The sequence below is a fragment of the Aythya fuligula genome, chromosome 19, assembly GCF_009819795.1.
Source record: "Aythya fuligula isolate bAytFul2 chromosome 19, bAytFul2.pri, whole genome shotgun sequence".
In the NCBI taxonomy this organism is placed as follows: domain Eukaryota; kingdom Metazoa; phylum Chordata; class Aves; order Anseriformes; family Anatidae; genus Aythya; species Aythya fuligula.
Window position 1 is genome coordinate 4,115,454 of NC_045577.1, and position 13,018 is coordinate 4,128,471.

A 13,018-nucleotide genomic window follows, 5' to 3' on the forward strand; every position below is an offset into this window, starting at 1 on the left:
GGAGAGGAGCATTCCTGAAGTCGAGTTAACTACTGGGGAGCACCTGGCTGTGATAACCAAGCAAGCCAGCTTCCAAAGGTGCCTCTGCAGACTTTTTATTTGGTGCTTCTTGTCTTTTTTTCCTCTTCCCTCACCCTTCTTTTCCATGCTTAGCCATTCCAGATACCTAGATGTAACACTATGACTCTGGTGTTGATGATCATGATGGGTAGGTGAGATCTTGAGCTGGGCTCTATCAGCTGAGAGAGAAGTGCATTGTGAGTTGGCAGCCAGATCTTTGGCTTCGCTATCCTTTCCTCCTCCTGTGCACTGCATGAATCCAACAGAAATGACTCCCCAGCTCACTTGGTTGTTGACTAAAACACTGATGGACTGGCAGTTTGAATCACAGCTGTTGAGTTGGTGTTCCTTCAACCACAAAGCCTGGGAATTCTCGTGGCCTGTCAGTGCACCAGTTGGTAGCAGTTCTTGGAGATGGATGCGTTGAGTTCAAAATAGATCTTTCTGTACAAACCGATACGTGGTGAATCACAAGATGTTCATGGTCACACTTAATGTAATTCTTTAAATAGGACAACACTGCCTCTCTGCTTCATGATTTAGTGAGTTTGTTCTGCGTACTTATGTTTTAATTTTTCTCTAACTGTATTATGGAAAACTTCTAACATTAAGCTATCTGGTGGAGGAGGACTAGACCTATGAAAAAACATATGTTTTTGCTATTTAAATGTGGGAAACCAGCATTTGTGAGCAGGTAATGTCTCAGGGCTTATTTAGCTATCAAGGATTTAGTTCTAGCAGTTGCACATCTTGGCAGCTGTTGCACAGGGAATAGAGAAGTGCTCTTTGTGCTTGACTGCAGCTATTCCTCAAAAGTGAGCCTGCAGCTTGGGCACTGCATTCTGGAGTCCAGAACCCCACGTTGCAGCGTCAGTGCTATTCTATATTCAGTGTTTCATGTGCAATCCACAAGAAACCATCCTTCCAAAATCAAGAGCCAGTGTTGCTCCTGACATACAGTTTGTGCCATAAGATTGTCCCCACAAGGACACTGTCCTAAAGCCAATGCAACCTGTCTGGTGTTCAGATAAGTGTGTCATGGTATGAGTTTTAGCTGCAGGAAAGCAAATTTGGTGTTCCTTCCCAAATAAGGTTTGCTTTTTTCTCCCTCTGGAGCTGTGGCTCTGCTTCCTCTTAACTGACATGCCACTGGGCAGTACTGAATCAAAACAACTTTTTGCTGAGTTTTATTCACCTGCCAGTCACCTTATGCTTTGAGGTAGTCAGTCAGGTGCTGTGGTGATCTTGTGCCCTCTGGAGTAGGGTTTGTATCTGTCTCGAGGTGGCCATGGCTTACCTGTAATGTTTCAGGGGATATACTGTCAGTTTTGGAAAGTGACTCTTGATTTCTAGATAAAACGAAGTAGGTTTGTAACAGAATGATCTGTCTGTACTGGAACTTATGTACTGGGAACATCTGACATTACCTTTTTATTAAAAAAATGTCACTGTTTTTGTCACAAAGTGAAGCATTTTATTGTAGTTATTAGTCCTTCTCTTTGTGATGCATAACGCTGTATTTTGCATTGTTGTGAACCTTGGACGGATCTTATGTGCAAATGCACAGAGTGCTTTATAGATGTGATTTGTGCAGCAGGTGTTTTCTGTGAGGGAGCACAGGTAAACTTAAGCGCCGTGTGTTGCACCTCCATCTCCCTTAAACAGAAGGAGGGCTTGGAGGGAATACAAGTAAGAGAGTGGCAGTGTTTTCTAACCAGCGACATGTGTTCATTGGCTCTAAATTGCATCTCTGCATGCTGTCAACATATCTTGGACTCTTTGCCTCTCCTCTTGTCACAAAACCACCAGGAGTCCGTATCTGTTATCCTGCTGCACCTCTAAAGCCTGACTCTTAAACCAGAGCTGACAGCTGCTCCATCTGGTGTTGACCTCTGCTCATTCACATGAATATGCGCCGTGTTTCTCAAGAGCTGATGTAATCTGTCCAATAAATGCAGCTTAGCCTGGGGCCGTGGCGCACAGGGTTTGGGATTGAAACACTCATCTGCCATGCGAACTGGGTAGTGCGACTCCCCATCCCACTTGTAAATTATGACTGAGCAGTGAGTGATGGAGAATACAGCTTAGCTGTTGAACAGCAGCCGAGTATTTGAACAAGATGCAATGGTTCCTGGATGCAGGATTGCCTCCTAGAAAACCTTTGTCTTTTATCGAGTACTTCCTGACATGCTCTCTGCCTTTAGCTGATGTGAGCAGCTTTGAGGTAGAGTCAAGCAGCACGGCCCTTGTGGCAGCCCTAAGGCAACAGTAAGTAGTTGTGTATAGACAGATAAGCATTAGAAGAAGGTTCTACGCTGTAGGTTGTGTGTGGATATGTAAAACTTAGAGTAAAGGTGATCTCGGTGAATTGCCTTTTTAGGAGGCTGTTCACCCCAGCCTAGGGATTGTCCAGTATGTGTTCAAGCCAGACTAGCATTCCTCAGAGCACCCTGCAGGCTGTGGGGTGAATACTTCTAGTGTGGAATTACCCAAGTCATAGTTTTGATCATGGTCTTACCTTGTAGACAAGCATCAGAAGAAACTCTCATTTTGATTAATTTTCTGATGAACTTTTGTTCTTTTGACAGCTGCCATTAACCTAGCAAAGCTGAAGCTCTTCAGACATTACTATGTTATGGTAAGTAAACAAACAAACGAAACAACAACAAAAAACCTTGTCCTCATGCATACAGAGCACTTCAAAGCCATTCAAGCCTTTAGATGGATTACTTCTTTGAAGCTGATGAATGGGGTAGAGATGCTCCTAGATCTGTGGCGGTGCTGGACTTTGGCACCTTGGCCAACTGGATTACAATCCTCAGAGCAACTTTCCTTCTTCTCCAAGCAATTGCATCCCTCTATCTTTTAAATTGGCTCCAGCTGTTTGTAATGCTTACTGATTTCCTCTGGAGACAGTTTGAGCTGCCAGTTGAATTGATGAGCTTGAATAACATACTATAAACTTGCTAAACTAAACGTGGGACCAAATGGTGCCTTGAGATGCATGCGTATAGATTCTGATTAAGTCAGTGGGAGCCATGAGCATACCTCCCAAGAGAGCATAGCCGCCTTAATGATTTCCAGCGGTCTCATTTCAGACTCTTATGAGTGTTAAGAGTAATAAATTACAGTACCGATTCTTCAGTTCTACAAAATCCTGACACTTAAAGCATTTTCCTGATGTAACTTATATTTGTTAGTAACAGCTTGAGTCATTTGGATGTTCAACAAGCTGCAGAGCCCTCAGCCCATATCTTCCATGTTTATCGAAGGAGCATAATAGGGCTAATTTGACATAATGAGTTGTCTGGGAACTGCTTCAGCTATTTTTCTGGAAAAAGAGGTTCAGTCAGGATGATGCTATTGTTCACACACATGCTTTCTTCTTTTTCTTCCCACAGATTGTGTGTTACATTTACTTCACACGGATCATTGCAATTCTCATAAAGATTGCTGTTCCATTCCAGTGGAAGTGGCTGTACCAGGTATTTGTCTGCAAAGGAAAATACATTTATTCCTTGACTTTTTTTCTTATTAATCTTTAAATATGATTGCACCAAAAAATACATAATGGGTTGTTCATGTTATGGTAGAACATCTCAAAGCACAGTGCTTCACCCTGTTTTCTCCTGACTTTTATCACTGATCGCTCCTGGTGGCAGGAGTGTATTTTTAGTTTTATGTTTGCCCAGCAAGGCTGCTGGATTACACATGAGATGTCTGAAAGTAATTGCATTATTGATCTTAGTCTTTAAAATTAAAAATATCTGAAGGAAATTAATCAAGAACGTACAAAAGAGGAAAAAAAAAAAATAGGTTTACCCTGTGTAATTGAGGCCCCAGGGAGCCAGTGAAATAGGCTTTGGCTTTTCCACTTACAGGCTTTATTTGCCTAGTGACTTTTTAAATACTTGGTTTCTTAACATATAATCCAAGTAACCGTGCAGGGAGTCTTTGGAATACATGAACTGTTGAAAATACCAAACAACTTTGGGATATGTATTTTTTCCAATTTAAAAGCCAAGTCTTGCTGTAGTTATTTAAAAGCACTGGAGTGATGTCTAGAATTGTAACTGTATTTAGAGTGACAGGGAAGGCTGGAAGAACAAAGAGCTTGACAGACTTTTGCCTGGGATTAATGATAACAGGACAGGAATTGCTTTTTTATTTCTGCTAGGGCACGGGCTTCTTGGCCATAAAATTTTGAACCTTATGAATGAGGAGAAGTGTTTCATGACCGTGAAGGATTACAGGACTGAACTTAATCTTGTGTTTTTACTTACAGCTGCTGGATGAAATGGCCACACTTGTGTTCTTTGTCCTCACTGGGTACAAGTTCCGTCCAGCATCAGACAACCCATATCTACAGCTTTCTCAAGATGACGAGGATGATTTGCAGATGGAAGCTGTGTAAGAATCTACCTCTTTTACCTCTTAACTCGACCTGAGAAAACTAACGTTTATAAACAGTTTGTTCTAATCTCTAAGTCTTTATTTGAAAAAAAGATTAAGTTCTGTATGCATATTTAAAGATGAGGTGTCTATTTGGTGTGTGTTAAACTACCAAAGAGGCTTGTGATATGCCTAGGAATCCCTGAGCTGCATATTGCAGTAGAGTAGAATAAGCTGGTAAAGCATTTCATGGGGCAGGAAGATGCCCAGGGAAGTGCCAGGCTAAACAAATTAAACACAAACTGTGTTGCTGAACACCAACATGCCTTATAGATTGTCATTAAGGCTGTATTTTCAGTGTGTCTGAAAATAAATCTTCGTAGTTCAAAAAGCAACCACCAAACAAATCATAAAAATCAACTAGCAGTCTACTGACTATAAATGAGCATGATGTAAGGTCCCTTCTACCCCAGAGGTCAGCCTGTAGCTCTGCAAAAACTTAAGTAACGCTGAGCTGAGGAGACGGGGGTTTTAACAGTGCTTTTCACAGTTCACTTCTTTGCTGCTAAACCATGAGGCACCACAATGCAGCAGGACCTGAGTTAGTCTGGAGCAACTATAAAATGAGACTCAGCCTAATCCCTGTCATTTCCTTTGCAGTGATTTTCTGAGGACTTCGTTTCAGAAATGCCACTCGTTTTCTATGATAGAAATTGCTTTAAGATGTGCAGCATGCTGGAAGTGTTGAACGTGGTTATAATTGCTACACTCTGTGGCCTTGTAGGAGCAGAGCTACCCTAATCTCTTAGTAGTTATGCGTTTCATGCATAGCTGCAATTCATGTGCAGGCACAGAAGTCTATTCCTGACAGTTTCTTTCCAGTTTGGCAGATCTCCTTTACCTGATTTTAAGTGAAATAAATCACTGCTCCTCCAATTTTTATTGCAGGGCCAAAAAAGTTGGAATATGTTTGCTGCCCTCATAGTTAGCTCAAGAAGAAATACAGCTTACTAGGGAATTGTTACAAGGATAGATGCATAAAGTGGAATCCAGCCTGAAATGTCATGCCAAGGACTTTAATTCTCAGAAATGTCTCCAGTAACAGATGTTCTTGCCAAATGCATGGTTATTTTTGCCTTGGGTTCATAAAAACCTCTTTGTTGAAAGATGAATTCAAGTGACCATAACATTACTTATCACTTAAAGGTGTTTCAATGGCTTATATAAGAAGCTGTTTTCAGTTTGGGTGCTGGTAAGCACACATCCTCATTAGGAAGGCAACATCTAACCTGGAAGATGTGGCAGGATTTGTGGTTGTTCAGAAATGAGCTCCTGCAAGATTACCTCTTAGACTGAAATTAACTTTGCATTGTGTACTTAATGAGTTTTTACTTGTTTGTGTTTTTGTTAGGCCTAATAATAAAGCATTTCTCACATGTAGTGATTTCACTGGACTGGAGAAGCTGCTCAATTTTAGAGGCTCTGCCAGGAAAAAGCCTTAAAGTTTAATGAGCTAATCAAGTGATTTACATCTTGCAGCAGTGATACAGACATTGCTAGAAACTCGAGGATCAGAGTTCTTTGTGAGCCTCTTCCTAGTAAGGCATTTTGGTCCTTGCCTTGGGAGTTTCCATTGTTGTGCCTTGTGGGTTGTTCCCCTTAGCCTTGCTGGATTTTTTCTCATCTGATTCATGATGAGTTTTATTCCATGTGGGCACTTGGCAGAGGATAATTTCTAAGTGTCTTGTTTTCTGTTCCCTAGCTGCATCAGGGAGGTTAAGCTTACACATTTCAGAAGCATGATATGTACACATTCTGTGATAGGTGAAGCACTACAATGCATGTGTATAAAGTTTCTTCTTGATTTGATCTTGGTAGTCCTGTTTTTGCTTTTATAAATATTAAATGTTGTTTCTATAGGGAAAAATATCAAGGTTTATTCAAGCAAGTGACTAAGTGTCTGACAGCATCCTGACTAACCATTGTATGAGCGTTTTGTCTTTCATGTGATAAATATCCACTTGTCTTCAGATGCTGTGGCAGAAGAGTTAAAAGGTTGCAAAATTCATGGTGTTCTTCCATGTCTTATTTCCAGGCTTTAAGGTGGTTTTCCTTTCTAAAAGGGTTTTTATATATCTTTTTTAAAAGTAAAAAAAAAAAAAAAAAAAATATTGCTGCAAAAGTATTCAGTTTCTTTAGGCTCAACATTTCCATGAGCCAATAGAGGGGAGAGCTGTATGATCAGCAAGTCTACTTTCCAGGCTTGCTTGTCCTTCAGCAAGAAAAATAGGATGCTTGAAGTGCAGCTCTCTAGTGTATGCCTGTTTTCATGCAATGCAAACTATACAAAGCTCTGTGTGGCAATAAACGTAAATATTGCTAAGGACAGTGTGGCAATCTGCAGAGCTTAAAGAAAAATCCAAAGTCTAGGTGTCTGACAGAAGCAACGTGAGGCACAAATCCTCCCTCTGTAAACTGTTTCAATTCTCAAAAAAATATTCTCTGAATCACGAACAGTGAAGGTGACTTGTAATAAGCTTGTAAAGCTACTTTTTTTTTCAGCTAACACACCCCTGTCTTGAGAGAAAGCATCCACAAATTTTTAAGACTGGTTTCAATGATACCAGACTCAATAGAAGTTGCCCTGGTGGAGAGGAGAGGATGACTAAACCTGAACTAAGGACCAGCCTGTTCTTTTTCAAGTAGGGTCAATAGCCATTCATCTTCAACAAAGTGGCTCTCTGTGCATTCTGTGCGGGGCAGCTTCTTTAGGCTGTTCTGTCAGTATGTGGGCCTGTTGCTGACAGTTTGTTAGATTAAAGTACTCTCTTTGAAAAGGTGCAGCCACACTTGGCAGAAAGAGCTGTCAGGCTTCCAGTCCTCATGCCATTTCTGGGACATGAACACAAATGTAAACGGTGCATTAGATGAGGTGGGGTGAGGAAGGGCAGAGGAAGTAGGTTTTCTTTTTTTCTTATTTTCTTTTTTTTTTACTCTTGCAGTAAGTTATTTCATTAGCTCAGTAAGCATTGCTTTAGAAGAGCTCTTCTACAGATCTGGGTTGAAATCGTGCTCATAAATGCATGTGGGGTTAAGATACTTACGCAGGAGGAAGAATTGCAGGAAAAAACATTAACGGCTTTGTTCTTAACTCAGTAAATCCGTTTTACTGAATGTTTGGAGACTGACTTTGTGTTTACTTAACACCACAAACAACCTCAACATAGTGAACTGCTGTGGTAATGCTGACCTACCTTTGCTTATACCTCAGGATCTGGAGTTTCTTGCTGTGTCATGAGGCAGCCTATTCTGCGCAGAAAGTCCTGGCTGGCTGCTTTTCTCTGCTCTCTCTCTCAGGTTGTGCTTCACGGCAGGCTGATTCATGAGGCTCTTCATTGGAAGTGATTTTCTTTCTCTGTGACAGCTACAGAAGTCCTCTCTGGAGAGCTGCTTTAGTGTGAAGGATTTGTTGCATTTCAGCTACAACTGATCTGTGGGCTAGAAATGCAGCTCAGCAAACTGTTCAGCTGAGGAATGTTTACTTGCAGTGTTGCAGGTCAGAGCTCAAGTTCAGAGACTGCCCAGGGCATTAGTCTGAGAATTGCAGTGTTCTTGATCTTGGTGCTGCTGCCCTTATTTTACTGGGCGTTAAAACATGTTGTTTGAAATAATGTTGAGAGGGAAGAGAATCTCCCATTGTACATGAACAGGCTGAGGAATGAGGCCTTAAGGGTTACGCTGATCACTTGAGACAAGAATAGCACTTGAGACAAGAATAGCACTAATCAGACTGGCAGTCCTTAATTTTCACTGAGGAATTTACCCCACCCACCTCCCAACATCTCTTGCAGTTCTGTGCTATCGTTGCACGGGGGTGCAGGAAACAAATAGCAGGACTTTACCTGGCTGCAATTTCAGTATGTATCTGTTTGTCCTCTCCCCCCATGAATGTAGGAAATGGATCTTTCCCTTTGAGCTGTAACCTCTGATTGTCTTTGTTATCTTCGTGATGTATAATGGGTTGTAATTGCATTCAAGTACTGTGCTAAAATCTAGACTCTGTGCCCGGTGGGATCTTCCTAGATGTGAGTCAAGTGTTAGCACTACTTTGGTGTCAAGCATGTGCAAAGCACCTATTTAAATATCCTAGTGGGATCGCCGTTGTATATATCCTTGTTGGATTGCTCTCGTAGTGCCTCTTTTTTTTTTTTTGGTTTGTAGTTCATTATAATCTTAAACTCATCCCTGAAGAATTGATACTCAGCTCCTTACTCTGTAGTTATGAAGTCAGTTATTTCTGAAGAGTAAACTTTATAGTTGTTTTCCTCCATTCTCCCATAATTTTCAGACCATTACTTCAATTTGCCAGAACCTTTCTGCATTCTAGTCCTGTTCTCAAATATGTAGCTCTTAGTGTCTTCTGCAGATTTAATAAGCAAGTTCTCTATTCCATTACCCAGGCAATTACTGAAGATATTGAGTAGAAGTGAGCCCAGGACAGACCTCTCTGGAACCACACTCAATGTTCTTTCATTTTTGACAGGAAACCATTAAGTTCATCTCAATGCATGCTTTTCCAATTAGTTATGCATCTACGCTGATAGATCCTTCTAGCTCATGTTTCCCCAGTTTTTTCCTATGAGGCTGTGGGAAAACCACTGTCAACAGGGAGAACTTGAGATCTCTATGCTCTCTGTGCTGAAAAGCTTGGTGTGATCTCTTCCAGGTGAACATTTACTAATTCTGTCCTTCTTGTTTAAGCTACCTGCTTGCTTAATCTCCCTGGTTTTTATTTCAATAGGGAATAAAGTTGGTAGTTGATCTGTGCTCTTCTGGCCCTTTCTATTCCCTTGAACACAGGATTATCTAGACCCACTCTAAAGCATCTTAACCGCTGATGATCCCAATTCTGCCCCCGCTAGAGAATGCCAGAATGTACTAGTTTTTATTTGGGTAAATTATTCTTAGAGAGTACATGAACAGAAGCTGATATCTAATGTGGGACCAAGGGTGGTATCAGAGGAGTGTATCTGAAGATTACTTCTCTTGGATGATACTGTGAAAATGCTGTTAGCAAGCCTGATCAAATATTCTTACATGGTAAACAGCAGGTGAAAGCAGACACAGACTGACAGCGGCGACATCGAACAGGACGGTTTTATGTATGCTTCCAGGCATCCCTTGTGAATGCATTGAACCATTGCTACTCTTACTTCCAGCATCTAAAATAACCTTTGCAGCACACTTGTAGGAAAAAATACCTGGGTGGAATCAGAATCATATCGTGCAAAAGAACAGAGCAGATGTCTGGTGCATGTGAATAGCCTGTGTTGTGTAGCGAGGGAGAAAGGTACAGGACTGAAGAGCTTGTTGGGAAGCCAAGGTGGTTGTAAGAGTAGTGGTGCTGTTGTAGCTGGATAAACAGATCAGTCTGCCTAGTGTTTGAACTGCATTATGAGGCTTTGTAGTTCAGTGGTCAGATTGCCACGTCAAAGCCAGGCATAGATTGGTATAAATGGGATGACCTCTCTTCTGTTTTGTTGCTGTTCATTGAGTAATTTTGCTATTAACAGGAGTGCATTAAGCTAATAATGTTCACTTGGGGCAGTATCCACAGCTTGTGCATTTGTATAAGATGTTGTACTTGTTAAAAGCACTGCAAATGCAGCAGCAAGTCTAATGGACAGAGTGAAGGGTGCTCAGCTATAGGGTGAAAAGTTTCTAAGCAAGCTGCTGAAACTTAATGTGATACCAGTTGGTTATTTACTAAACGACCTCATACTTTTTCGAGTAGGAGCAAATATTATAATGCTTATTCCATTGCAGTGCCTCTGATACTGTTTTGATACAGCTTTCCCTACATTAGAGAGGGAAACTAAATAATGTGGTTTCAGCTGAGTGCAGTTTAGACCTTGTCTATTACCAGTCCATCGTGATTTTATCTCCTCCACCACAAGAAGCAGCTTTAACTAAGGAGCTGCACTCATTTGTACTGATACAAGTGTCTTAAACGTTTGTTTCTGATGTTACATCCTGTTCTTGCTCTGATCCTTCTCTGCAGTCTGCTACTTTGGTTTTCTTTGGTCTGTTGGGTTGGTTGAGGAATGCTCCTTCAGGAGGTAAAAGCAGTGTAGATGGGACTGTGGCATGGTTCCTGTTGGCACACGGCTCCATAAGCATGAACCTTTTTTTCTAAAGCATGCTGTAGTTTATTTTGATCTGAATCCTGCAAAGCACAAATGGATAAACAATCTTTACGATAACACTGCAACTAAGTCAGCTGGCCTCAGTGGTAGTTCTTCCTGTCTAGACAGCTATAGCAGATCCTGGCACACCAAGGCTGTCGGGACTTCTGTGTTTCCCACTGCCAAGCACAAAGGATTGGCCCTCTCTCAATGCTGTGACACCTGGTCTGAACAGGAAACTGTGAGCCAGCCTACATATGTCTGTTCTAGTTTAGTGACAGATGAGGAGAGCCTTGAGGACAGCAGTATTGCTCCCAACCCATCAGTGGCGTGTTCAAGATGATACCTGCTCTGCAAAATGGTAGCAATAGGAAAGGCAGAACATCAAGACTGGTAAAGAGTCACTTGGGAGAAATGTTGTTTGATATGTGCAGGAAAAGCATGGGCTGTTGGCAAAACGGGTGTTGGAGTTCAAATTCTGATGTTGTTTCCTTCTTTTCCAGGGTGACAACTTCTGGAGTGATGGAGGGCATGAAGAAGGTCAAGAAAGTGGTGAATGGTTCAGCAGAGCCACGGGGCGAGTGGGAAAACATGGCATGATGGACTGGACTAAGGCAGCACTTTTGCAGAAACTTTTTTAATTTATTAATATTACTCAGTGGAAAGGGAGCAACTAGCACTTCCCAACACTGAAACTGCAGAGTGGGGTGTGTCTAGGGGGAGCAAAGCAGTGCAGAAATCTAACTATTCCTCTGATCATAAGAAAATGGGATCTCTTGGTACCTGCAAGGAGTGTGAAGCTTTCCTAGGGATTTTGGGTAGCTTATTCTTTTTTCCCCTTTCTGGATCAGTTAGGTATTCTGAATTGTTTGCGGTTGCGTTCTTCAGAATGTGTAATTTTAACGTGAAGAGAGACCTTTAGTGTGTATGTAAAGTATATATTTTATATAATGTGCATATATATATATACACACGCTATGTAATGTATGCTGGGAAATGCAAAGTATCACAGAAGGTGGGGAAAAGAAGAAAAGTGGTGTAAGTATTTTTTTTTTTTTTTTAACTCTTCTTTTGGCTTGGACAAAATATAGCGAAACAAATGAGTAGAAATAACTGCAGTTATTTGACAGACTAAATGGGGTATTGGATCAGATGAATTCCACCAGTACTCACATCAGTGGGAACACTGAGAAGTGTTTTCTCTTATTCCGGCAGGCTTCCACTTGAACACATCAGGTTTTCAGATGTATTGGTGTATAGGAAGCAAGCAACTGGTTTCATTAAAAACACCAGCCTGTAGCACAACGAGCATTAATGTAAATTCTCCACTGTTAATTGGGTTGCTCTTGATTCGTGCCCACCTGACAAGTACACAAGAGGTGTAGGACTGGGGCTTACTTTTTAGGGGTCTGCCATGCAGTCTTAAATGTTGAATTTTAAGCTGTGACCAAAACTACTTTGATCTGCATTCTAAAATATTTTCAAGGTATTTCAAAAGAGACTCCTTCCTGGCACCGTGTAACCAGTACCAGGATCTGTCCAGCAAATGTACTGCAGCATGAATCTGGCTCACCATTATCCTGAGTTGCTTTGCCTCTCCGGATGGCGACTGGTACCTCTCTGGCTATGTAGTGATAGAACTATTTAAGGTGAGCTGACCTGGTCAAAACGGTATTGCTGTGAAAACCAGGCAAGTGCAACTCCCAGTCATGAATTTGTTTTTCCTGAGGAAAGGAGAGGGTTATGGCCAGAACGTTCAATGCCTGGAAGTACAGAAGTCTTATCTATCAGCTGCAAATCTGCAGTGGAATCTGAACGTAGAGACATGTTACAAATGCAGGGTGTTATCTCTAGTGCTCTGGGTATCACTAGAAAGGCAAGTCAGTGCCTGTATCTGTAGTAGTAGGGCATAGTGATGGATTGTTAATTTGTGGGAGGACAGAAGTGGTTCACGGATGTAACAGGAATAAGCTTTAAGAAAAATAAATCAAGTATAACTCACTGACCTAATGAAGCCTTAATCTTCATGTGGAGGTATTAGGCATACAGGGACAGGGACAGGCATCATCACAGAGCTTCAGATGTGCCAAGATGTCTTACAAACACTTTTAGGAGATTTTTTTTGACTAAGGGGACTGCATCTCTGGGGCACAGCTGATTAAAGGTCTACAGCAAGTTTTTTTTTTTATTCCTTCAGTTTAGAAGTGGGTGAGGATTTTTTTTTTTTTTGTATTGCAGGGTTGTTTTTTGTTTGAAACGTTGAACCACTTTCTCAGTCTTGAACATGGATTGTAGAGCTTTTAACAAGCGAGCACTCTGTACCAAGACTTGCCGTTTGAAGAGCAGCGTTGTTTTCACCAGTTGCAGCTTCTTTTCCCTGG

General features: G+C 41.4%; 1 protein-coding gene across 1 annotated transcript in view; it reads left to right on the forward strand.

The window, feature by feature from the left end:
• GPR107 (G protein-coupled receptor 107) overlaps positions 1-12,642 on the forward strand; it is a 34,378-nt gene extending 21,736 nt beyond the window's left edge. Inside the window, exons 15-18 of the mRNA XM_032200047.1 lie at positions 2,649-2,698; positions 3,462-3,545; positions 4,346-4,470; positions 11,141-12,642. Coding sequence (XP_032055938.1) covers positions 2,649-2,698; positions 3,462-3,545; positions 4,346-4,470; positions 11,141-11,237 — 356 coding nt within the window. The 3' untranslated portion in view covers positions 11,238-12,642. The remainder of the gene's footprint in view (positions 1-2,648; positions 2,699-3,461; positions 3,546-4,345; positions 4,471-11,140) is intronic.
• Positions 12,643-13,018: the final 376 nt, after the last annotated feature.